Here is a 27,184-nt window from a genome sequence, read left to right as displayed (position 1 = left end):
CTAGCCCGTGCTCCGAAGCCGGGGCCTCAATTTTTACCGCCTCCAAGTGCGGGGCGGACTGACGGAAGTTACACGCGGCCCCGAGGACGGAACTTCCGGCCGCGGCCTAGCTCCGGCCGAAGCCGCGGCCTCAATTTTTCCCCTACCCGACTGTGGGGGGGGGGGGGGCGCAGTACCAAAAAGTGGCGCTACTGACCGGCACAGCGTTCCTGTCCCTGACGGATCCAGCCCTTCTCTTGCATGGCTAGTGGACGCCGCGAGGCGTGCTGCGGCTGTGGGCTCCAGCCCGAAATCTTCGCAGGAGCCCTCCCCGATCGTCTCCTCACCGATGATCCTCTTCAGCCTGAGCGCAGGTATGTGAGGGCGTCTTTGATTAAAAAAAAAATAGGACAGTGCAGGCACCCCAACTCCATCTAACCCCTTCAGGGGGTGAGGAGAGGGACCGTCTGCCACCTTGCAGCACCGCCGTCTAGCGTTGGTGGAGCAGTGGGGGCCGCACAGACTAGTCGTGTGCCTCTGTGCAAGCCCATGGTTTCAATGCCTAGGGGTGGACAGGGCTAAGTCTGGCATAATGTCCCACGTCGCGGGAAAGGACACGTGGAGGGATACTCGCACATGCTCGCCCGTTGATGGTTTGGGGAAATCGGATCCTTTCAATAGGATGTGTTGCCCCTGTCTCATCTTCATAAAACAAACAAAAATAGAAGTCTGGGGAAAAGTCCCAGATATGTCCCTCGGTGCGGGAAAGTATACGCGGAGACGATACTCAACGCGTGCTCACCCGTTGATGGTTTGGGGAGATCGGACCCTTTCAATAGGATCCATCGCCCCTGTCTCATCTTCATAGTAAACTAGAAAAAAAATAGAAAAGAATAGTCTGGAGAGATCCAGACTGTGTGCCTCCATAGGACACTAAGCAAAAAACTGATTTCTGCCCGCAATAGGGGCGAGGGTGTATACTGCGGAGGAGGAGCTAACCTCTTTTTTTCACTTAGTGTCAGCCTCCTAGCGGCAGAAGCATACACCCCACAGTATCTGTGTCCCCCAATGAGGCGAAGGAGAAAATTATCTGTGCTGTAAAGTTATGTAGGGGGCGCTTTACTCTTGGAGCACATCAGCGAAAGGTCACAAGTCCCTCTATCGGAACGATTTGGAGACCTGTAAACTGAGCAGGGACCTGGCAGTAACAACACAATGTATCAGTGTCTCCATGGTAACAGAAACAAATCACTGAGTGTTCCATTTCCTCTTCCACTGAGCTTCATCAAGAAGAGGGCAGAGGAGTAAGAGGACTGTGGCACCCATTGGACAAATGCATCCTAAGGGTGATGACTTTTGCAAAAACAAACGTAAAGAGCTTTTTCCACTGTGTTTAACTGAACAATGAGCAAAAAAAAAATAAAAAAAAAAAAAAAAAAACTCCAAGAGATTTATTCAAATCTGCAAAGTGTTGTTTTCTCACCCAAAATCTGCAGCGAGTAAATGCTTTCAGCGTTTTTCACCCATTCAAGTGAATGGGGGAGGAGAACCAAACACGTGAAAATGCATAAAAAGCACACATCGTACACAGATTTTATTGCACCAAAAACTAAAACGTGTGCACATAGCATTATGCTCAGTGAGGCTGGAAGTCATGCTAATAAAGTATATCTGTTAAAACAGTGAGGGTAGTGTCCTATATTAATTTGATAATTAATAAAATATATATAATATAAAAACTAAATATTAAAACAACCCCTCTGAAACAATGGATGGCAGACCATCCGGTGAAAGAACCACTGTACACACTGGGTATGGTGGAAGATGAAACCGGCAAGGCATCATATAGATGTAATATACGCAACACACAAAATAAATAAAATAACCTTTATTAAAATATTAATGGGTGTACACATTAAACAAATAAGAAGGCATCCCAAATATATACATGGTATTATAATATAATAAGCTTTGACATAGAGCTTTTTAAATAACCATGTAAATCAGGCTCAATAACGGGCAGGTAAAAAAGTTGTAATTATATACTTGTTAAAGCCCCCAAAGAGAATTTTTTATATATAGTGCAATGTGATGTTGGCAAAGGCCAACAAGAGAAATAAAGTGCACAGATCACATGGACAATAAATACCAGTGCGTGCTAAGAAAAAACCGCCACTGAATAAACAAAAACCACACAATGGGAGAAAAAATGGGGAGCCAAGAGTAAAACAATTACCTAGTGAGCCAGTAAATGGTGCCTGATAACGCGCCCCGACGCGCGTTTCGGAGTTGATCTCCTTCGTCAGGGATCCGCATCAAAATCTGCAACATTTGCACATAGCCCAAGGGTATGGGATGTGTGCCTGTATATAGCGATGTGTGGGCACACACTGTACATAGGGGGCTGTGTGGACACTCCTATTGCAGGTAGGGATTCATACTGTACATAGGGGCTGTCAGCATACTTTATTCTGCTAAACATTAAGTGATGCAATTTATATTTATAAAAATGTAATTTTCTGTTAAGATTAAGCAGAATTAATTTCTGCCTATTCGTTTGGCCTTCCACAACAGTCATGGTTTCTTATATGGCACCTCGAGAAAATGGATTGCGCACCCCTGGTCTTGACTGCATGCAACTGTAGCAAACTCTCACATCTATAAGGTTAAGCCAGGATTTCCTATAGGGGTCCATACACACAGATCCTGAATTCCAGCACAGCACGTGCATCAGAGATGTAGGTAGCTCTTCACCATATGGCGGTATAGCATTATTTACCGATTCTCCCTCTGTCTACGGGCGCTCGCTGTACCATGGCAGCGTTGGCACGGATGCAGGTATCGCTCCGAACACCCGCAGGCATCTCATACTGAGTTCTGTAATCGCTGCCTACTCCCCCGGGGGCTGACACGGAATATAGCATCCCTCCAAAACAAGGTGACGTGAATATGTTGTGCAATCACAGAGGGAGAGAAGATTTAAAAAAATTAAAATATCATATAATTATTTAAAAACAAAACCTGATAAATATAGAAGCACAAAAAGACTAAATGTAAAAGGAAAGTGATGACAGAGGCAAAAAAAAAGTGAAAGATGGTGCAAAAATAACAGAAAAGGCCTTATACACAAGCAGCCTATACAGAGGCGCATTATGAAACTGTAGGTGCTCTGTGCCGCCATACTACGGACAGGGAATACCGCATATCAGTCCAGCCTCCACGTCAGAGAACCTCGACATGGGGCCAGCCTTGAATCAGGGGAAATAAATTAAAGGAAAAAAAAAAAGGCATAAAAATGCAGAGATCTGCATTATTTATTGACTTGATCGCCGGGGCAGGTAGCAGTTGTAGACGGCAGGTGTTATGGATTTGCCCTTTACACTGCTCACTGGATCTTCATTTTTACAATCCTTCGACCTTTTGGATCCCAAATATAATCGTAATTCCGAATATGTATTTCTGGCTTAACGAAAAGGAGAAAAGCGTTCAGCATACATGGACACCGCTGATTGTTCAAAGTAAGGGACCCAGATCATGAATTTCATGGCTCACAACTACAGTAGGTTATCAGACAACAGGGGGCGCTAAATAACGAGTTACTGGAGGGAGAGTCGCCCCAGAGACAGATTCACTCATGTGTTACATAACTACAATGCGAGATTATCTGGAAACTGTTTCCACGGCAACAGAATAGAGAGTATCCCATTTCCTGAGTGTCACGTTCCCCTCCAGGCCGTGTAACCCCACGCTAACTCCACGGTGACGTCAGCGCCTGTATCCATCCCTGCCAGTGATATATTGGCACGGACTAATATTAGAAGCAGCGGCGATGGAGCGGGAGGAGGATTTCACGAGTCCCGGTGTAGGGAAACCCCGAAGAAGTCAGAATCTGACACTAGAGAAGTATATGGCACGAAGTTGTCAGAAATGAGTCATGGGTTAAATTAGAAAATCCTGGCAATACAGATGTATAGATATATAATCACTGATGAAACATCGTAATGTTATAATACACCAGGCAGCTGGAGAAAGGAGGTGGGCGTGGGCCGCAGAGACGGCCTCCCCACGAGAGCGCCGGTGGGCCGCAGAGACGGCCAACCCACGAGAGCGCCGATGGGCCGCAGACTAATCAGGCTTTGTTTCCAGCAAAACCCATAGATCGATGAGACCGGGCCGCTTTCTTCGTTCTGATGCAAGGCCCCCGCTGTACGTCGGGAACACCCCGCATTTACCCATACACGACATTAGTACTCATCCTTTAGGAATGCCAGCCTTATCGGAGACCACTGGGTCCGGTGCCCACGCTCTGGTACACTGTCCTTTCTGTATCAGGGAGAGGTGGCATTTAGTGAGAGATCAGCACATTGTGCAGCCGACCTTACACAAGAACACTGCGTTCTCTGCACGTCCCGAGCCCAGCAGTAACAGATGAGAACTATAACAGGACGCACCCGTCAGCTCAGCCTTTTAAAAGCATCCACTATTTTGTCATGCAAGAGATTTAATTTGTTTTTTTAATCACTACATATTTCTTTAAAAAAAAAAAAAAAAACAGTAGCACAGTAAGTACTTTCTGCTTTCTAGAAAGTTTTCTAATGCCATCCTAGAGCTGGATTCACAGCTACACTAATGCTGCATTATGAGCTTCATGCTGCTGCATCTAGCAATTCTTTCATCACAGTACCGGTTTCCCACAAGCATAGATCATTCCTGTTCTGTAATGTCCTCCATGCTGCCGTTTACTATCGAGTTATCACTTGTGTGCTGGATTTGGAGCTACTGTTCAGGACTCCTGCATTATGTCCATGTGCTGTTTCTGCTTACTACAGGGTGGGCCATTTATATGGATACACCTAAATAAAATGGAAATGGTTGGGGATATCAACTTCTTGTTTGTGGCACATTACTATATGGGAAGGGGGAAACTGTTCAAGATGGGTGGTGACCATGGCGGCCATTATGGTGCCATTACATGGTACATCGTGTTCAGTGGTTCTTGCAACCCAACCTCCATCACACTAATTGAATATGAGGTTCACTCACACACCTTGTACATGACAATCAGATGCACATACAATACAGGAGTCTGACCAACGCCTTGTTCCTTCATACCTGTGTAGGTCATGTTTTTTTGATTTCCATAGGGAGCCCCTGGCTGGACAGGGCTGTAAACCGGATTCATGGTGGAAGACTGGAATCTCTGCAAGAAAACAAGAAATGCAATAAAATGAGAGTGATTATAACCTCTCCCACTATCCACATTAATAAGGCTGGTTTCACACTTGCATTTTTTTTTGCGCGCGCATGAGTTTTTTTTCCCCTATACTTAACATGGGTGTGCATAGTCATGCGTTTGCACGCGCATGCGTTTTTTTGTAGTGCGCGCCCGACCTGTCTCAAAAAAACGCATGCAATTCACCAAAAACCATTAAAGTCTATGGGAGCGCAAAAAAAACACAAGTGTGAAAGTAGCCCAAGTCAGGACCACAGACAGCACACATCTGAACTGACCAATACATGGTGTACAGGTCAATGGTGACCGGTGTCACATCCAATAAACCTTCCCCCAAAACATCCCATATCCTGCAGTCTAACGAAATCCAGATGTTTTACCACTTTGAAAAAAATATTTTGGGACCCCAATGGGGTCCAGGGGTGACCTCTACCACAGCTCCTGTCAAGTTCCTTTTATTACTCTTACAGCAAATATTTCAGAGGCGAGTCCACTCCGAGTGTTCCTAGTGTCTAGATTTTATTTTGTCTCTTTTGTAGCACGTTACAAATTTCTTCATTAAACCCAAAAGGTGACAGATACGGCCGTCTCATCAGTGTTGGAAGCCACCCTGGAGGCGCTTCCTCTCCAAGATTTGCAGGTAATCCTGAAGGGCCATCGCTGATCCACTGAAACATTTCCACAGCTCTGCTGTCTGTAGATAAGGGAATATCTTAAGTGACTTCAGAAGACGTCTTAATGCTGAGAGCAGGACGTAGCAGGAGCGAGAAGGCTCACAGTATCCATCATCCCAGATATCGCCCATCCTCCGCTGTGCGGTGACCCCAGGATACAAGGATCCCGAGGCTGCGGTCCGCGAGTTACCAGTAAGAAGCGGCCGTAAACCACCGTTTAATCTGGTTCTCACGCACAGATGGAGATTATTACTGTCAGAGCAGAAGTGGGAACTTTTCTCAGGATTCTGAAATCCACTTGATCTGTCCTCTTCGGAGTATAGACACCCCTTTGTATATGTAAATATGTGTGGGTTTGATTTTTTTCTATTGTTTTATTTTGATTGGGGCGAAACGGGGGTGATTTGAACTTATGTTTTTTTGTTTTTTTTTTTACTTTTGGCATGCTTCAATAGGAGGCGACACACTGCCGTAGAGCGATCGGCTCTGCTACATAGAGGTGAAGCTCAGATCGCCTCTATGCAGCAGAATCCTCAGGTTGTGGCGGCAACGCAGCAATGACCCCCGATCACGTGACGGGGATCGCCGCTGCGCGTATTTCCGGACGGGCGTCTGGAAGTGCACTTAAATGCCCGCTGTCAGAGTTTGACAGCAGCATTTAACTACCTATTAGGCATGGGTGGATCGCGATTCCGCTTGTAACTATTGCGGGCACGTGTCAGCTGTTAAAAACAGCTGACATGTCGCAGCTTTGAGGTGTGCTCACAGACAAAGCCCACCTCAAAGAAGGGGATACTGCCAGCTGACTTACTGTAAAGAGGAGGGGGGAGGGAGAAAATCAAAGAGGGGGCCCCCAAAGACGGACAGAAAAGAGGGGTCAAAGAGGGAGCTGTTGTGAACTCTCTTGATCCAACATTTGAGGCAAGGCTCCCTCTGATGGATACTGCTGGTAGTGGAGCTGGTCAACATGATAACCCAACAGCTGCAGAGGATAATTGGAGGAGTGGGGGTAGTGACTGGGAATACATAAGCGAGCAGACTTCTCAGTGGCTGCCGGTGATACTCCTTTCTTTGCTTTTGAGGATTTCTGTCTCCTGCCTGATCCTGCATTTTTCAGCTGTGTCATTTGCTAAACCCTTTGCATCTGATTTTGCCTTGCTGCCATGGGTCAGCTTGCTCCCCCTGGGGCTGCTGGCTCCTGCCCTGTATTTTTGTATCTTGTGTTTGTTTGCCTAGTCCCCTGCAGTATTAGCCTGTTGCTAGCCGCCAGTTCACACCTGAGTGCTGATATAGTGGGACGAGGTTTGTGCAAACCTCAGTATTTTTGTACATCAGTCGTTTGGGAATTGTTAGGGTTTTTCCGCGATTGCAGACAGTGCCTTTTCTGTCCTGTCTAGTCAGTGTAGGCACCATCATTTGCTCAGTCTATTTTCTGTCTGTTTGTGCTTCATCTTGTCTCACCGACAATATGTTTGGGGGCTGTCTATTCCTTTGGGGATCTGCTCCGGGGAGTTTAGATTTCACCTTTCTGTCTTTAGGCTTAGTTAGTCCTCCGGCTGTGACGAGGTGTCTAGGACAACGTAGGAACGCTCCACGGCTACGGCTAGTTTTGTTAAGATCAGGGGTCTGCAATCCGTTGAGCGACCAACCTCTCTGGTGTTCTGGTGGCATAGCCTACTGCGCTCTCCTCCTCGGTGACCCATTCACCATTCATAACAGGGAGCCCCCAAAGAGAGTAGAGGGGTTAAAGAGAGGGGGCCCCCCAATGACAGAGAAAAGAGGGGTCAAAGAGAGGGGGCCCCCCAAAGACAAACACACTAGAGGGGTTAAGGTGAGGAGACCACCTCTTCAAAAAGGAGTAAAGAGTGAGGGGAAGAGGGCCCCCCCAAATACTGATGGAGGGGGGACAGGTCAGAGAGGGGGCCCAAGAGGGTACTCCCAAAGACGAGCAGAGGAGAGGACCCCCCCCAAACACAGACAGAGGAGAGGGGGTAGAAGGAAGGGGGCCAAAGACGAATATTGTGTGGAGAGTGCCAAGACAAAAAGACAGGGCTAAGGGATCATCAGGCATAGAAGATCATTAAAATATCACAGAGACTCCATCTCGCTTTTCATAAATCCTAAGTATCACAAATGTCCTGAAGGATCAGAACCTTTAGAAAATGATACAAGAATACATGAGACAGTATAAATTATACAAGTAGCTACCAGCAGAGCGCAGTGTAACTCTCCAGCGGAGGACACGCACCAGTACAGGTACAAAGAGGAAGAATGGGGGATGTGGCCGGGAGGCTCCAGGCATCAATGGGCCTATGATTCAGCAATTATTCAGGCCAATCAAATAAGCAAGTCCCCATACCTTGCGCCCCTACGCGCGTTTCGCTATAACTACTTCAGGAGTCCCCTGAAGTTATAACGAAACGCACATAGGGGCGCCAGGCATGGGGACTCACTTTTAGACATTTAGAAGGCACAAACTGCACATTTGGAAATCACTAATTGCACTTTCTGGTATTTTTTTTGTCTGACACTTGCCCATATTTTCAGCCCAGCAGCTATAGTTCTATTGAATCTCTTTGGAGGATCACAAACATATATACTATGTGTTGGTTGGATTAATAAGTGTTTCTATAAAATGTATTTAGAATTCATGAACTAGCAGCTGGCATATCATTTTCGTTTATAGAGACCTTGAAATGTACTACTGAGCAAAATGTAACCCCTTACTATTTTTCGCCTGTTTAGTGAGTGTTGCTCTGTCTATTAATAAAATCTATTTATTGGTCCAAGAATACCCTTTGGCCCTTGTTTCTTCCGGTTCGCAGAATAAGATTTAGAAGGGTTTTCTAGTTTGATGTGAGGTTTTGAGTTATTGGACTAGTTATTTGTCCTATTTGATCAGGGGAATCTTTGTTGGTATTTAATGTATGAACACAGCGCAATACACCTGAAGTCTTTATAATTCTGCACACTTTTTCCAGATTGTAATGTGCAAGTATCATACTAGAAGCAAACAAATAGTTTTGAGCAGCACTCAGTTATATTCTTGTACAAAGGAGGCAGTATTATAGTAGTTATATTCTTGTACATAGGAGCAGTATTATAGTAGTTATATTCTTGTACATAGGAGCAGGATTATAGTAGTTATATTCTTGTACATAGGGGGCAGTATTATAGTAGTTATATTCTTGTACATAGGAGCAGTATTATAGTAGTTATATTCTTGTACATAGGGGGCAGTATTATAGTAGCTATATTCTTGTACAAAGGGGCAGCATTATAGTAGTTATATTCTTGTACAAAGGAGCAGTATTATAGTAGTTATATTCTTGTACATAGGGGCAGTATTATGTACAAGAATATAACTACTATAATACTGCCCCCTATGTCCAAGAATATAACTACTATAATACTGCCCCCTATGTACAAGGATATAACTACTATAATACTGCCGCCAATGTACAAGAATATAACTACTATAATACTGCCCCCTTTGTACAAGAATATAACTACTATAGGAGCAGTATTATAGTAGTTATATTCTTGTACGTAGGGGGCAGTATTATAGTAGTTATATTCTTTACTAGCTGAAGAGCCCGGGCATAGTAACTAACTGTGGTTAGTTATAGAAAATTATAATTATCCTCCATCCCATAGTCCCGTGCCCAAATACCCATCATACCTATCCACGATCCCATAGGCCCGTGCCCATATACCATCATACATATCCTCCATCCCATAGTCCAGTGCTCATATACCCACACATCCTCCATCCCATAGTCAACCATTATGACATCATGAGCGGCGGGGCTTGCAACCTATGACGACATCAGCGTCGCCACGGCAACCATTATGACATCATAACGAGGGGCGGGGCTTGATACACACACACTTTTTCTCCATTATGCAGATAGGGGCAAAATTGTTTGGTGAATTGGAACGTGCGGGGTTAAAATTTCGCCTCACAACATAGCCTAGGACACTCTCTGGGTCCAGACGAGTGACTGTGCCAAATTTTGTGGCTGTAGCTGCGACGGTGCGGATGCCAATCCCGGACATACATACACACACACACACACACACACACACACACACATACATACATACACACACACTTGAGCTTTATATATTAGATATAGGGGCAGTATTATAGTAGTTATATTCTTGTACATAGGAGCAGTATTATAGTAGTTATATTCTTGTACATAGGGGCAGTATTATAGTAGATATATTCTTGTACATAGGGGCAGTTTTATAGAAGTTATATTCTTGTACATAGGGGCAGTATTATAGTAATTATATTCTTGTACATAGGAGCAGTATTATAGTAATTATATTCTTGTACATAGGAGCAGTATTATAGTAGTTATATTCTTGTACATAGGGGCAGTATTATAGTAGATATATTCTTGTACATAGGGGCAGTTTTATAGAAGTTATATTCTTGTACATAGGGGGCAGTATTATAGTAGTTATATTCTTGTACATAGGGGCAGTATTATAGCAGTTATATTCTTGTACATAGGGGCAGTATTATAGTAGCTACATTCTTGTACATGGGGGGCAGTATTACAGTAGTCATATTCATGTACAATTAACATGCTGTAATGACAGATCAGTGCGGTATAAAAATGCGTTTTTGCTGGCATATACGAACTTTACAGACTCCATAAAGTTGATCTGGAAAACATTAATGATTTAGTAATGCGACAGAATGACGATTCATCATCTGGCAGGAGCAGAGCAGCTTGTGTGCCGGGCACAGCTGGTCTCTTCATGCAGTCTAGGAATAGACATGCTGCGCTCAGTAACATAAGATGGATGGGAGGATGAGGATCGGCACGATTTAAAGGCCCAAAAACCCAAATAGCTGTAGTCTATGAAATTACAACAGTGTTAAACATCAAGCACCTGGTACCGGTAAATAAGGCTGTAATTGTCCTACTAGCCAAACATATAATTTTCCAGCTCAAATCTTAGTGTAGTGTAAAGTATGGTGGTTCTCAATTTAGTTCAAGTCGTTACAGATCACACAGGAGTAGCCTGTTCTGGACTACTCCTGTATACGCTGTAAGAAGACAGGTTGCCCTGGCCCCTGAGCACAATAGACCGTGTCATTAGTGACATCTCTGGACAGGCAGTGTGGAGGAGAAGGAAGTACAGTAGAGCTGACCGTGTCAGAAAGAGGAGAGCTGATAGAAGGGTTTGTAATGTGACACCGGTAAACTCTGTTGTCCTGCCCTCACAATGACTGCAGCGACCTTACCTGAAAAAGATTTAGTCATCTGTGCTTTCTAATTATGCTGGAGGTTAAACTAAGGAGATCAGGGCCGTGTGTCATACATCTGATACAAACAGAAACTTGCTCTGAGCTGTGGTGGTGGCGTGTTCTTTCCTACTGCGTGTTGCTGTTTGTTTACGATTGGTCAGTATTATAAAAGGGAGAAGGACACACCCCGATGCACAATTTCTGATAACACCCACTTGGACTTCACAATCAAACTATTCGACATCTAATGGAGTTAATATTTCACATTTAGAGCACCATGGAATAAAATAAGTGGAACTATAATATATATCTCCGCAATGGACGCTTTTTAAAAATCTTGGGTCCAAATCAACAACATGCAAAATTTGGTAAATAGTCCTCATTGAAAGAATTTTCACAATAGTCTCATTCAACTGTCCACAACATAAGAAATGTGTCAGCTGCTACCGAGCCGCCTCATACTGCCACACACCTCAGCAGAGCCACCTCATACCACCACCACTGCCTCATACCACACACCCAGGCAGAGATGCCTCATACCACCACACGCGTCAGCAGAGCCGCCTCATACCACATGCCCCGGCAGAGATACCTCATACCACCACCACTGCCTCATACCACACGCCCCAGAGATGCCCCATACCACCACACGCGTCAGCAGAGCCGCCTCATACCACCACACGCGTCAGCAGAGCCACCTCATACCACATGCCCCGGCAGAGATACCTCATACCACCAACCACTGCCTCATACCACACACCCCAGCAGAGATGCCTCATACCACCACACGCGTCGGCAGAGCCGCCTCATACCACATGCCCCGGCAGATACCTCATACCACCACCACTGCCTCATACCACACGCCCCAGAGATGCCCCATACTACCACACGCGTCAGCAGAGCCGCCTCATACCACCACACGCGTCAGCAGAGCCACCTCATACCACCACCACTGCCTCATACCACACCCCAGCAGAGATGCCTCATACCACCACACGCGTCGGCAGAGCCGCCTCATACCACATGCCCCGGCAGAGATACCTCATACCACCACCACTGCCTCATAACACACGCCCCAGAGATGCCCCATACCACCACACGCGTCAGCAGAGCCGCCTCATACCACCACACGCGTCAGCAGAGCCGCCTCATACCACCACCACTGCCTCATACCACACACCCCAGCAGAGATGCCCCATACCACCACACGCGTCAGCAGAGCCACCTCATACCACCACCACTGCCTCATACCACACACCCCAGCAGAGATGCCCCATACCACCACACGCGTCAGCAGAGCCGCCTCATACTGCCACACACCTCAGCAGAGCCACCTCATACCACCACCACTGCCTCATACCACACGCCCCAGAGATGCCCCATACCACCACACGCGTCAGCAGAGCCGCCTCATACCACATGCCCCGGCAGAGCTGCCTCATACCACCACACGCGTCAGCAGAGCCGCCTCATACCACATGCCCCGGCAGAGATGCCTCATACCACCACACGCGTCAGCAGAGCTGCCTAATACCACCACACGTGTCAGCAGAGCCGCCTCATACTACTACACGTCAGCAACTGCAGGAGAGCAATTTGAAGTGGATAAATCGTGTAAAAGACAAATAAGGTCTCATCCAGATAGTTAGACACAAATAGTTTAGTTTCCATTATATGAACATGCAAAACGAGAACACCCCCCCACCCCCCCAAAAAAAAAAAAAAAAAAAAAAAAAAAAAAAAAAAAGTGTCCTCTGAACATGAATGCAATAGAGGGTGGGCATGTGCCCCATTATGCACATGACAGATGCTTACTGATAAGGGGGGGGATGGTATACACTGGCTTAGAGATGCCGACACCTGGGAGCACACGAATCCTCCTGACACAAGAGATGGATGATGCGGACGTAATATAGTGCATCCTGATGGATGAAGGTGAGGGGACATTGCCGGAGATGGTGACAGCACAGCTGGGGAGCAGCGCGGCATCACAGAACATCTGCTGCATCGCTCCAGGGAGAGGATCACAGAACGAGAAGGAGGAACCAGCAGGAGACCAATACAGGACACCTGAACACGGCTGCAAGTGACGTCTGCTCCGGGCCACAGACAACGCTTCTCAAGAAATAGCATTAATTCAGTTTCAATTAGAGAGGTCAGGGTAATCAGCTACATAGGGCACGTGTGGATGATGGGCATCCTCCTGCAATTAGTATGATAGAATGTAAAGACGGAGGGCGTGAGAGAAGGTATAAATCTCAAAGTGATGAGACATGTATGCATTACCGCACGATAAAGAACCAATGTCCGACACAAGCTGAGCAGAACCCGAATCATTACCATCTAGGTTTCACCAAGTTTTCACTTTTCCATTTTATACAACTCTACTTGCTTTCAAGGAAACTAATTTTAATCAACAACTTTTAACTATAAATTGTCTCATTTACAAGTAACAAAAGATGCACAGATCATAAAAAAGCAATAATTGCTGCTACAATACTGCCCCCTATGTCCAAGAATATAACTACTATAATACTGCCCCCTATGTCCAAGAATATAACTACTATAATACTGCCCCCTATGTCCAAGAATATAACTACTATAATACTGCCCCCTATGTCCAAGAATATAACTACTATAATACTGCCCCCTATGTCCAAGAATATAACTACTATAATACTGCCCCCTATGTCCAAGAATATAACTACTATAATACTGCCCCTATGTACAAGAATATAACTACTATAATACTGCCCCATGTACAAGAATATAACTACGGTACTATAATACTGCTCCTATGTACAAGAATATAACTACTATAATACTGCCCCTAGATACAAGAATATAACTACTATAATACTGCCCCCTATGTACAAGACTATAACTACTAAAATACTGCCCCTATTTACAATAGAACTACTATAATACTGCTCCTATGTACAAGACTATAACTACTATAATACTGCCTCTATGTACAAGAATATAACTGCTATAATACTGCCCCTATGTACAAGACTATAACTACTATAATACTGCCCCTATGTACAAGAATGTAAATACTATAATACTGCCCTTATGTACAAGAATATAACTACTATAATACTGCCCTTATGTACAAGAATATAACTACTATAATACTGCCCCTCTGTACAAGAATATAACTACTATAATACTGCCCCCTATGTACAAGAATATAACTACTATAATACTGCCCCTATGTACAAGACTATAACTACTATAATACTGCTCCCTATGTACAAGACTATAACTACTATAATACTGCTCCCTATGTACAAGACTATAACTACTATAATACTGCTATGTACAAGACTATAACTACTATAATACTGCTATGTACAAGAATATAACTACTATAATACTGCTATGTACAAGAATATAACTACTATAATACTGCCACTATGTACAAGAATATAACTGCTATAATACTGCTCCTATGTACAAAACTATAACTACTATAATACTGCCCCTATATACAAGAATATAACTGCTATAATACTGCCCCCTATGTACAAGAGTATAACAACTGTAATAATGCCCCTATGTACAAGACTATACAGTCATATGTTAAAGTTTGGGCACCCCTATTAATGTTAACCTTTTTTCTTTATAACAATTTTGGTTTTTGCAACAGCTATTTCAGTTTCATATATCTAATAACTGATGGACTCAAATGAGGTTTATTGTACTAACAGAAAATGTGCAATCTGCATTTAAACAAAATTTGACCGGTGCAAAAGTATGGGCACCCTTATCATTTTCTTGATTTGAACACTCCTAACTACTTTTTACTGACTTGCTGAAGCTCTAAATTGGTTTTGTAACCTCATTGAGCTTTGAACTTCATAGCCAGGTGTATCAAATCATGAGAAAAGGTATTTAAAGGTGGCCACTTGCAAGTAGTTCTCCTATTTGATTCTCCTATGAAGAGTGGCATCATGGGCTCCTCAAAACAACTCTCAAATGATCTGAAAACCAAGATTATTCAACATAGCTTTTCAGGGGAAGGATACAAAAAGTTGTCTCAGAGATTTAACCTGTCAGTTTCCACTGTGAGGAACATAGTAAGGAAATGGAAGAACACAGGTACAGTTCTTGTTAATCCCAGAAGTGGCAGGCCAAGAAAAATATCAGAAAGGCAGAGAAGAAGAATGGTGAGAACAGTCAAGGACAATCCACAGACCACCTCCAAAGACCTGCAGCATCATCTTGCTGCAGATGGTGTCACTGAGCATCGGTCAACAATACAGCGCACTTTGCACAAGGAGAAGCTGTATGGGAGACTGATGCGAAAGAAGCAGTTTCTGCAAGCACGCCACAAACAGAGTCGCCTGAGGTATGCAAAAGCACATTAGGACAAGCCAGTTACATTTTGGAAGAAGGTCCTGTGGACTGATGAAACAAAGATTGAGTTGTTTGGTCATACAAAAAGGCGTTATGCATGGAGGTTAAAAAACACAGCATTTTTTGTAGTAGATATACAAATATGTTCAGCTCTGTCTATGTTACTATCAAAACTCCTTTCTCTCCCTTCCCTACTCCTATCCCTTTCCTTCCCCCCCTTTCCCTACTTATCAAGGTGAATTATTACATAAACAAAGAGCATGTTTGTAAATTTTGTTAAAATACCTAATAAAAATATTTGAAAACAAAAAAAAAACAAAAAAAAAAAAAAAACAAAAAACACAGCATTCCAAGAAAAACACTTGCTACCCACAGTAAAATTTGGTGGAGGTTCCATCATGCTTTGGGGCTGTGTGGCCAATGCCGGCACCAGGAATCTTGTTAAAGTTGAGGGTCGCATGGATTCAACTCAGTATCAGCAGGTTCTTGACAATAATGTGCAAGAATCAGTGACGAAGTTGAAGTTACTCAGGGGATGGATATTTCAGCAAGACAATGATCCAAAACACCGCTCCAAATCTACTCAGGCATTCATGCAGAGGAACAATTACAATCCACTTTGCTGCTCACATGAAAAGGTTTTCGGTCTTCTGAAGAAATATTACATGTAAAATAAAAATTTCTAAAACTTTAATTAGAAGCCTTAAAAAGACATTTAAGGTGGAGGGGGGGGGACCCTTCAAAAACTGTCCCAAAAATAAGTCTCCAGGGGCAGGCTCCGCTTGGGGTGGGAGAGAAAAACACTGCGAACATTGCCCAATTCAGACAGGAATCAAGATACAAACTTACAAGGAGGCAATAAGAGTTAAGACGATGTCCATTTTCTTCCTTATGGAAGAGTTTTCCTTTTATTGTGCTCTCCACATGGAGAACTTGTGTCCTACAGGGCCTTTCAGAGAAAGAGCTAAGAAAGGCACCGGAGAATTATCTTATTGTCCTTGTAGTAGAATGTTCCCGCACCATAATGAGCACAAGCTGACCGCTATAATGCAAGTGGGTGGTTTACTGCCATTACTGCACCTAAATCGTGTCCCCAGTACAAGATTACTGAGCGGCGAGTTACGGGAAGTAGAAGACATTGTGAGTAGAGAAAGTTCGCAGCGAGCAGAAATGATGGGCGATACGAGGAAACCGGCACTTGGAGGTCGGATATGAAAGCACAGGTCACGCTAAACTCCGTTGACCCGAGAACAGAAGTTATAGAACAACGAAAAAACTCTCAGCGAATACAAAATGGACAAAAAGGTCCCCGATGCTTCAGACCTGAATGAACGAGATACCTTTTCTAAAAATACAGTTTTAGTTCATGAAATGAGATAAAGTCACTTTGTAAGAAGAAACCACCTCAAATTGATGTCTAATCTTTACACTGGACTCCGCCATTCACATGAAATCTGGCCTCAGATGAGCGTGCACGTGTTCTCATTAATAATACATTAAAGAAGTAGCGCAGCACAAGAGAAGTCTTGGAGATGGGAGGTTCGGATAATTAAGGACGTTAGTCTTCGGTCATTAGAAGAGATGTAGGGTGGTGCTGAACTGTGGAGAACTTTGTGGGCAAAAGAGAATTTTACACTGGACTGTGTAGCGCAGGGTTCCCCAACTCCAGTCCTCAAGGCCCACCAACAGGTCATGTTTTCAGGATTTCCTTAGTATTGCCCAGGTGATAATTGCATCACCTGTACAATACAAGGGAAATCCTGAAAACATGATCTATTGGTGGGCCTTGAGGACTGGAGTTGGGGAACCCTGGTGTAGTGGATGGATAACCAGTGTAATGACTGGCACAGGATGGAGGCATCGGTGTAGTGGCTGGACAGTAATATGATCCTGGCTGCTACATTCAGGATGGAATGGAGAGGGAAGAGTTTACCAAGAGGGAGACAGATCAGTAGAGAGTCGCAATAGTCCAGATGAGAATGAATAAGAGCGACAGGTTTTGCAGTGTCAAAGGTAAGAAAAGGACGGGTTCTAGAGATGTTTTTGAGATGCAGGTGACATGATGAGTGACTAGATGTAGATGGTGAATTAAAAGTGAGTCAAATATGACCCAAACAGAGTGTGCTGCTGGGGAGTAATGGTAGAACCACACACAGAAATTGCAATATTGGAGATCGGAAGATGAATAGATAAAAGAGCGGAATCTGGATTGTAGAGGGTCAAGAAGCGTTATCTGAGAGATGGCGGATTAGACAGCAGACAAAATGTTCCAGAAATTGGGAGGTGAGGTGAAGAGGAGAGTAGGAACAGGTCTATATAGATGGAAGCGCAGTTCTGGTCGAGTGATGGTTTTTAAGTAATGGGTGCATGCTGGCGTATTTGAAATTGAAGGGAAAGATACCAGAAGAAAAAAAAAAAAAAAAAAAAAGTGTTTCAGTTAGGTGACAGCCGGGGAAAGGGACTGAAGTAGATACGTAGGAATAGGGGGTGGGTCACTGAAAGGCTCATTGAGAGAAGAAAAAGGAGAAGAAAAAATAAAAATAAAAGCCCACTTCCCAAGCATATAACCATCACAAAAAAAATAAATAAAGACTGACAAAGCTCTAAAGAAAATTATAGAGGTATGACAATCAATAGATCAAGTTTACTGTGTTCATATAAAGTTTTCGCAGCATACGGGGGTAGGGGACTTAACAAATCCCTACTGGATAGTACCCAATTTGAGGAAAAATGGTCAGTGATCAAATAACACCCTACCATAGCTACCATATGTTCAATACATATATTAAGTTCCCCAAATGTTCAGGAATAAAACTTTAGGTACAATATCAGTTCCCATGGAGCACACCTAGGATTTCGGTATAAAGTACCAGGTTTATCTCAAATTGCTTCAACGCCCTGATCCTTGTAGATTCATGCCCCAATGCGTTCTCCCCTGATATTAGCAGGGTTCATCAGAGGACCAGGTGTAGCCTGTTGATGCATGGCCTCCAAGATGCTGTATGTGGAGTCTGGCGTCACTATGATAAGGACGTGCCTGAGGTCAGTTCCGGTTCCAGAGGTGAAGAACATCATGTGCTCCAAAATTAACGAGCCGCGCACCAGACGTTATGTACTCTTAGTACGTATGGAGCGTAACCATGCCCTTCTGGACTGACCGCATTCACACCAAGACAGGGGACACCTGTCTGTATACACTATGGTCCAATCAAATCCATAATGAGCTCCAAAAGAAAAATGGACCTACAGGTAATTCGGTTTCCAGTCCGTCTCGCAGGACGACACACCAGGAGGTACTCCTTCCTGACATAGAATGGGACAGGTTCACAGAGAGGTTGAAAGACCGTCGCCCACCTTCATCCTCCCAAGTACCAATGAAGGATGGATGCAAATGGTCTACATGAGCCACAAGAAACTCGTATACAAGAACCACTTTAACAGCTCTAGCTCGATCCCGAGCCATGGCGACCCGACGTACAAACGACCCACAGGAAGATCGATTCTGCGAAATCTCAAAAATAAAAACATAAAAAGGAGAGAAAATAAGGGTGCTGTCCTGAGGAACCCCTAGAAACCAAATTACCGGTAGGTTCAATTCCCTTTTTCCAGTACATCGCTCTTGACAGCACAGCAGGAGTAATACCAAAGAAATGGCACCAGGGTGGGTACAGAAGCCCCAAAAGGACCAAAGTCCCTGGCATGGAGCAGGCTAGATATAGAAAAAAATCTGGAAGATCAGAAGAAAATCTAAACAAATAATGAAATCTGCAAAGATAAATCACCATAATGAGTGTGATCTCTCTCTATAATGCCAATATTCAGTATAAGTGTGATAAACTATGCAGCAGAAACCTCGCGAGACCCTCCCCTGTTGTACCCCAACACCAGCAGCCATAGAACAGACCTTAAACACCTGTTATTGTACAGCAGAAGTATGGCGATAGCCTCTGCCACAACAATGAGGACCGCTGCAGACCAACAACAACCTCACATGTGCTTAACACCGGACGATTCCTTCACCGGTCCTCCTGGGCTCAGACTAAACCCTGGTTAGAGACCGGCCTACCATCTCATGAGTCCTGCAGGACAGAGACAATGGATTATAAGGATAATGGGCAAAGCGTTGGGATGCCTACACTCAACCAGAAGCTTCCAGACGTCCATCATGAATCCTTAAATCTCCAGGCCTCAAGGGGCCGGATATTACTGAAACAAAGGAATATGCCTTCTGGCAGGTATCATCCCCTTCTCTTACCAACGCTGGGTTCCTCTTCAGATCCTCTGATATGGTATTGTGGATCATCACTCCTGTGTAAACACAGGGAGTCTGGGATTAACACAGGACCTTGTTAAAATCAGGGGCTGGCAAGACCCCCTGCTCACAAGAGACTTCTTTTGAAACTGCCTCTCTACAAGTAATTAGTGCCGACATTCCAGGGCAACATTTACTATAGTTTTCGTACCATAAGACGCACCCCAAATTTTTTCAGAAGGAAAATAGGGTTAACAAAATGAATGAGTCAAATGGGGTTCCGTCTTACAGTCCAAATTCAGCTTACCGGCAAGGGGGGGGGGGGGGGGAAGGGCATCACAGGTGTTTGGAGAGACACTGCGAGGTGATGCGGAGAGTCCCATCCCAGGCTGGTAGAAGGGGGTGTTTGGCGGTGTGACGCTGCGAGTGCCAGGCTCGAAGGAAAGGGCGTTCCGCAGTGTGGGGGGCTCCGTCTACATTTTGTGAAAGTCAAGAGACCCTGCCACTTCCATAGTTTCAATGTGGTGGACACCAGGAACATGGATGCTGGAGGCGGTGCATCCGCAGATTCCGATCTCAGGACATCCATGAGTTCGCCCATCGCTACTTAGGACCAAGATGAACTGAACGGTTTTTATTTCCACCACGCTGGACTAGCGTCTTTCTCAAGTGAAAAAAAATAATTGCCAGATTATGGGACTAGAATCTTTTAAATCAAGGAAACTAGTCCGATTCCCCCTCCCCCAAACATGATTAGCAATTACCTCATGGCATTTTCTACTCCCGGTGTTATAGGATGAATTCGATAGACATCCGTGTCTCTCTTCAACCATGACGAAACAATCCAGACTTTAGCACTTCCAAAACAGAAGAAATACTACAATACTCGGCCAGTTCGAGCATAGCTGTTCCTTGGCTAAGACCAGATGCAAAGAATGCGGCAAAGGAAGATGGATCTGTGTCCAGAAACACGAGGACTCTATAACCGGAGTCGAGGCCAGTAGAGCGTGAAGTAGTAGGCCGGTGACACAAGGCTCGAAGCCAGAGGCGCAATGAGGCACAACAAGACACTGACTAGGGCAGTGTGTGAAGGCACTAGACAAGAGACCAGACTCCGTTACAACCTAGAGTAATCCATCTGAAGTCAGGATACACCTCAACCTTGAGTAGTACTCAATTGTCAGACTAGCCCCAAATGAAGGAGACAATTTAATGGCAAAGGTGGAGGGCAGTCAGTCAGTCTTCACGGAGACAACGTGTCCTGTGGATGGAGTAGTTGGGAAGATACTGGTCTGCAGACAATAGTGAAGCATCTGTTAGTTCCACCACAAAATGAGACAAACATGCCCAAGCACAAGGTCCTGTGTAGCCCTAACATGCTACTAACTGAAGCCAAACTTCAGCACAAGGCCCTAGGCCCAGCTTCAGCATAAAGGCAGGAGGCTAGTATCAGCCCAGCGGCATAGCCCTTCGAGACAACATTACACCGTGCACTTACCTGTGCTGGCTCCACACCCAATAGAACAGGGGGAGCTGGTAATGACGATAGCCCACCATGGAGGGAAGCTGCGTCACATCAAGAATGCTAGTTATTGCAGATGATGCTCAGACCGCTGTTGGCTGTGGGACCTCTAACCAGAAAGGTCTCAGCCACGGACTGCATGACAGGGGTAAGGGAAGGCCGAGACCCCCCCACCCCGTACTGGTACAACAACTGATGGACCTCTACCCAGATAAGTCTCAGACACGGACTGCTTTACAGGGGGAAGGGAAGGCAGAGATCCCCGATTTTCCTGGGCCCATATTGGTTCAGCGACTGATGGAGAAGGGACATCTACCCAGACAGGTGTTGGCCACAGACTGCTTGGCAGAGGGAAGGGAAGGCAGAGACCCCCGATCCTCTGGGCCCGTACAGCGACTGATGAGGGACCTCCACAAAGAGGTGTCGGCCCGGACTGCTTTACAGAGGGAAGTGAAGGCCGAGACACCCCAATCCCCCTGGGCCCGTACAGTGACTGACAGCTGAGGAACCACCACCCAGAGAGGTGTCAGCCTAGACTGCTTGACAGAAGGAAGGGAAGGCCAAGAAACACAAATGGTCGGACAGCCTCAATGACGCAAAATGAAATGGACCAACAAACGCCCACATGTTTAATAATTACATGCCGTGCCAAAGTAGTGTCTGTTGTGCCTAACATTAGCAAGACATGTAAATATTAAAATATGTGGGCGTTTGAGTCGATTTCCTTCTGCGTCATTGTGGCTGTCCAATTAACCATCAGGCAAGGATTTTGTAAAAAAAAAAATAAAAATAAAAAATACAGCAAAAAACGAGATTGATATATTGAGTCGAGTCCATGAGCCCTAAAAAGAAATAGTGAACAGTTTTCTTACTCTAGCTTCATCATATAATTAGGAGAGTGCTTTTGTATATAATTGTTTACTGTTCCTTACCTATGCTTTTAGTCCATGTATGCTACTATGGTTTTCTTGGAGTTAATTTCTGCCCAGAGTAATACAGTATCCTCCTTTTTCCAGCTTTAGACACATCCTCCCTCCTTACAATAACCATCATCTGATTGTGGGGTGGGACTTATGGATTTGACTTGGACCATAGTGTATGCAGACACCGGTCTTGGTGTGAATGCAGTCGGTGCAGAAGGACATTGTTTCCCTATGTGGAACGCATTCACCCTCCATACGCACAGAGTATGTTACTTCCGACACACGTTAATCATGGAGCACATGATGTTCTCCAAAATGACCTCCGTCACCTCCTTAAGATGGTGGTGCCTGATGCCAGACACCACGTGCAGCATCTTGGAGGCCATGCATCGACAGTCTTCAGCTGGGACACTGATGAGCCCTGCTAATACCGGGGAGAAACGCGTCGGCACATGGATTCGACGAGGAACAGGGCTTTGAAACAATGTCCGATAAAAACTTATCTACTGTATACCAAAATCCTAGGTGTGGCTCATGGGAAAGGATATTGTACCTAGTCCTTATTCCTGAAGATTTGGGGAATTTAATATATGTATAGGACATATGGTAGGGTATTATTTGACCACAGACCATTTCTTCTCAAACTGGGTACTATCCAGACACATGTCTACATTTGATATGCTTCTATATTTTTTTTTTTTCACTACCTGTGCTGAACTTCAGTTATAGTTTAGATGTGAACCAGGCGTGTTTAAGGGTACAGACGTTGAGCGGAGGCACCATATCACAATTATGAGTGTGCCAACCTTCACGGTAAGGACGGGTAAGGTCTTTAGGGAATATTAGGAATTTATTAGTTCCCCCCCCCCATATGAAGCCAAAATGTTATATGGACCCGGTATAAATCGATCTATTGATAATCACATGATGCAAATGCAGAAGTTCAATTGATCTTAGCAACTCTATCAGCAGCGGATCTCACAGCAGAGTTACTACTCTGGGAGGTCCACACCACAAATGCCACGTGGGAGGCATTCTAGGTGTCCAACCACACAGGGATGAAACCCAGTCTACTTCTTTTAGCTACACAGAGCACTACTGAACATATTCTTATTCACAACCCAATAAAACAATGTACAGAACCCAATGGTCCAATACAGGAAAAGTATAAATGACAACTTACCTCTTAAGCAAAGATTAACGATCCTGGATCCTGCTCAGACGTCAAAGCAGCAGATTCAGAGTAAACCAAAATAAGAGGCCGATTAAAAAAAATAAAAAATATCAGATTGCTGTCATTTCAGGTAGTTCAACAAGAAGTGATCCAATACTGCGATCCTAGAAAAGAACCAAAATATCTAATAAGTCCAACAGGTAGTATACAGTACATAACAAAATACAATGAAGAGACAATTTGCATAATTAGCATATTTCCCAGAGGAGCATTGCGGCTTTAAGTCTCCTCACCTCGACATGCTTAGCATGTCATTCTCCGCAAGGAGAAATGATACTTCTTGGATATCGGTCAGACGCCTCTCTCACAGCAAAACCAGATCTCCCACTTTGCACTGATGAGGGGCAGTACCCCGAAACAGTGTCTGCAAATGGAGATTCTGGCTTGGCTTTTATCCTAAGTCATGTAACTAGGCTCGTTAAAGGGTCAACATTGACTTTTAGGATTGCTACCTTCAATAGGTGGCACTAGAGTTCTAGTCCTCTTCCTCTCTGAAGAGACAATTTGCATAAATAACAAAATACGTAACACTACATACAGGAATACAAACTACTATAACACCGCATGAACAGCTACTATAACACCGCCCTCTATGTACAAGAATATAACTACTATAATACTGCCCCCTATGTACAAGAATATAACTACTATAATACTGCCCTCTATGTACAAGAATATAACTACTATAATACTTCCCCCCCTATGTACAAGAATATAACTACTATAATACTGCCCCCCTATGTACAAGAATATAACTACTATAATACTGCCCCCCTATGTACAAGAATATAACTACTATAATACTTCCCCCCCTATGTACAAGAATATAACTACTATAATACTTCCCCCCCTATGTACAAGAATATAACTACTATAATACTTCCCCCCCTATGTACAAGAATATAACTACTATAATACTTCCCCCCCTATGTACAAGAATATAACTACTATAATACTTCCCCCCCTATGTACAAGAATATAACTACTATAATACTTCCCCCCCTATGTACAAGAATATAACTACTATAATACTTCCCCCCCTATGTACAAGAATATAACTACTATAATACTTCCCCCCCTATGTACAAGAATATAACTACTATAATACTTCCCCCCCTATGTACAAGAATATAACTACTATAATACTGCCCCCCTATGTACAAGAATATAACTACTATAATACTGCCCCCCTATGTACAAGAATATAACTACTATAATACTGCCCCCCTATGTACAAGAATATAACTACTATAATACTGCCCCCCTATGTACAAGAATATAACTACTATAATACTGCCCTCTATGTACAAGAATATAACTACTATAATACTGCCCTCTATGTACAAGAATATAACTACTATAATACTTCCCCCCATGTACAAGAATATAACTACTATAATACTTCCCCCCCTATGTACAAGAATATAACTACTATAATACTTCCCCCCCTATGTACAAGAATATAACTACTATAATACTGCCCCCTATGTACAAGAATATAACTACTATAATACTGCCCCCCTATGTACAAGAATATAACTACTATAATACTGCCCCCCTATGTACAAGAATATAACTACTATAATACTGCCCCCCTATGTACAAGAATATAACTACTATAATACTGCCCCCCTATGTACAAGAATATAACTACTATAATACTGCCCCCCTATGTACAAGAATATAACTACTATAATACTGCTCCCTATGTACAAGAATATAACTACTATAATACTGCCCCCCTATGTACAAGAATATAACTACTATAATACTGCTCCCTATGTACAAGAATATAACTACTATAATATTTAGATTGTGAGCCCCATCGGGGACAGTGATGATAATGTGTGCAAACTGTAAAGCGCTGCGGAATATGTTAGCGCTATATAAAAATTATTATTACTACTGCTCCTATGTACAAGAATATAACTACTATAATACTGCCCCCTATGTACAAGAATATAACTACTATAATACTGCCCCCTATGTACAAGAATATAACTACTATAATACTGCCCCTATATACAAGAATATAACTACTATAATACTGCTCCCTATGTACAAGAATATAACTACTATAATACTGCTCCCTATGTACAAGAATATAACTACTATAATACTGCTCCCTATGTACAAGAATATAACTACTATAATACTGCTCCCTATGTACAAGAATATAACTACTATAATACTGCTCCTATGTACAAGAATATAACTACTATAATACTGCTCCTATGTACAAGAATATAACTACTATAATACTGCTCCTATGTACAAGAATATAACTACTATAATACTGCTCCTATGTACAAGAATATAACTACTATAATACTGCTCCTATGTACAAGAATATAACTACTATAATACTGCTCCCTATGTACAAGAATATAACTACTATAATACTGCTCCTATGTACAAGAATATAACTACTATAATACTGCTCCTATGTACAAGAATATAACTACTATAATACTGCCCCTATGTACAAGAATATAACTACTATAATACTGCTCCTATGTACAAGAATATAACTACTATAATACTGCCCTCTATGTACAAGAATATAACTACTATAATACTGGCCCTCTATGTACAAGAATATAACTACTATAATACTGGCCCTCTATGTACAAGAATATAACTACTATAATACTGGCCCCTTTGCACAAGAATATAACTACTATAATACTGCCCTCTATGTACAAGAATATAACTACTATAATACTGCTCCTATGTACAAGAATATAACTACTATAATACTGCCCCCTATGTACAAGAATATAACTACTATAATACTGCCCCTATATACAAGAATAGAACTACTATAATACTGCTCCTATGTACAAGAATAGAACTACTATAATACTGCTCCTATGTACAAGAATATAACTACTATAATACTGCCCTCTATGTACAAGAATATAACTACTATAATACTGCCCTCTATGTACAAGAATATAACTACTATAATACTGCCCTCTATGTACAAGAATATAACTACTATAATACTGGCCCTCTATGTACAAGAATATAACTACTATAATACTGGCCCCTTTGCACAAGAATATAACTACTATAATACTGCCCTCTATGTACAAGAATATAACTACTATAATACTGCTCCTATGTACAAGAATATAACTACTAAAATACTGCTATGTACAAGAATATAACTACTATAATACTGCCCCCTATGTACAAGAATATAACTACTATAATACTGCCCCTATATACAAGGATAGAACTACTATAATACTGCTCCTATGTACAAGAATAGAACTACTATAATACTGCTCCTATGTACAAGAATATAACTACTATAATACTGCCCCCTATGTACAAGAATATAACTACTATAATACTGCCCCCTATGTACAGGAATATAACTGCTATAATACTGCTCCTATGTACATGAATATAACTACTATAATACTGCCCTATGTACAAGAATATAACTACTATAATACTGCTCCTATGTACAAGAATATAACTACAATACTGCCCCCTATGTACAAGAATATAACTGCTATAATACTGCATCCTATGTACAAGAATATAACTACTATAATACTGCCCCCTATGTACAAGAATATAACTACTATAATACTGCCCCCTATGTACAAGAATATAACTACTATAATACTGCCCTCTATGTACAAGAATATAACTACTATAATACTGCATCCTATGTACAAGAATATAACTACTATAATACTGCAAACAAATCACAGAATTC

At 43.1% G+C, this 27,184-nt stretch overlaps 1 protein-coding gene across 1 annotated transcript in view; it reads right to left on the bottom strand.

Moving 5' to 3' along the window:
• The window catches only part of FAM168A (family with sequence similarity 168 member A), a 91,421-nt gene that overhangs the window by 27,403 nt on the left and 36,834 nt on the right, over positions 1-27,184 (bottom strand). The window contains exons 2-3 of the mRNA XM_073548573.1: positions 23,398-23,552; positions 5,092-5,179 (exon numbers count right to left, since the gene is read on the bottom strand). Of these exons, the coding sequence (XP_073404674.1) occupies positions 5,092-5,161 (70 nt within the window). The 5' untranslated portion in view covers positions 5,162-5,179; positions 23,398-23,552. The remainder of the gene's footprint in view (positions 1-5,091; positions 5,180-23,397; positions 23,553-27,184) is intronic.

Source organism: Dendrobates tinctorius, unplaced genomic scaffold, assembly GCF_039654945.1.
Source record: "Dendrobates tinctorius isolate UK_male_01 unplaced genomic scaffold, ASM3965494v1 ptg000157l, whole genome shotgun sequence".
Classification (NCBI taxonomy): Eukaryota; Metazoa; Chordata; class Amphibia; order Anura; family Dendrobatidae; genus Dendrobates; species Dendrobates tinctorius.
The sequence above is the reverse complement of the archived record's forward strand: the minus strand, read 5'-3'. Positions and strand labels throughout refer to the sequence as shown.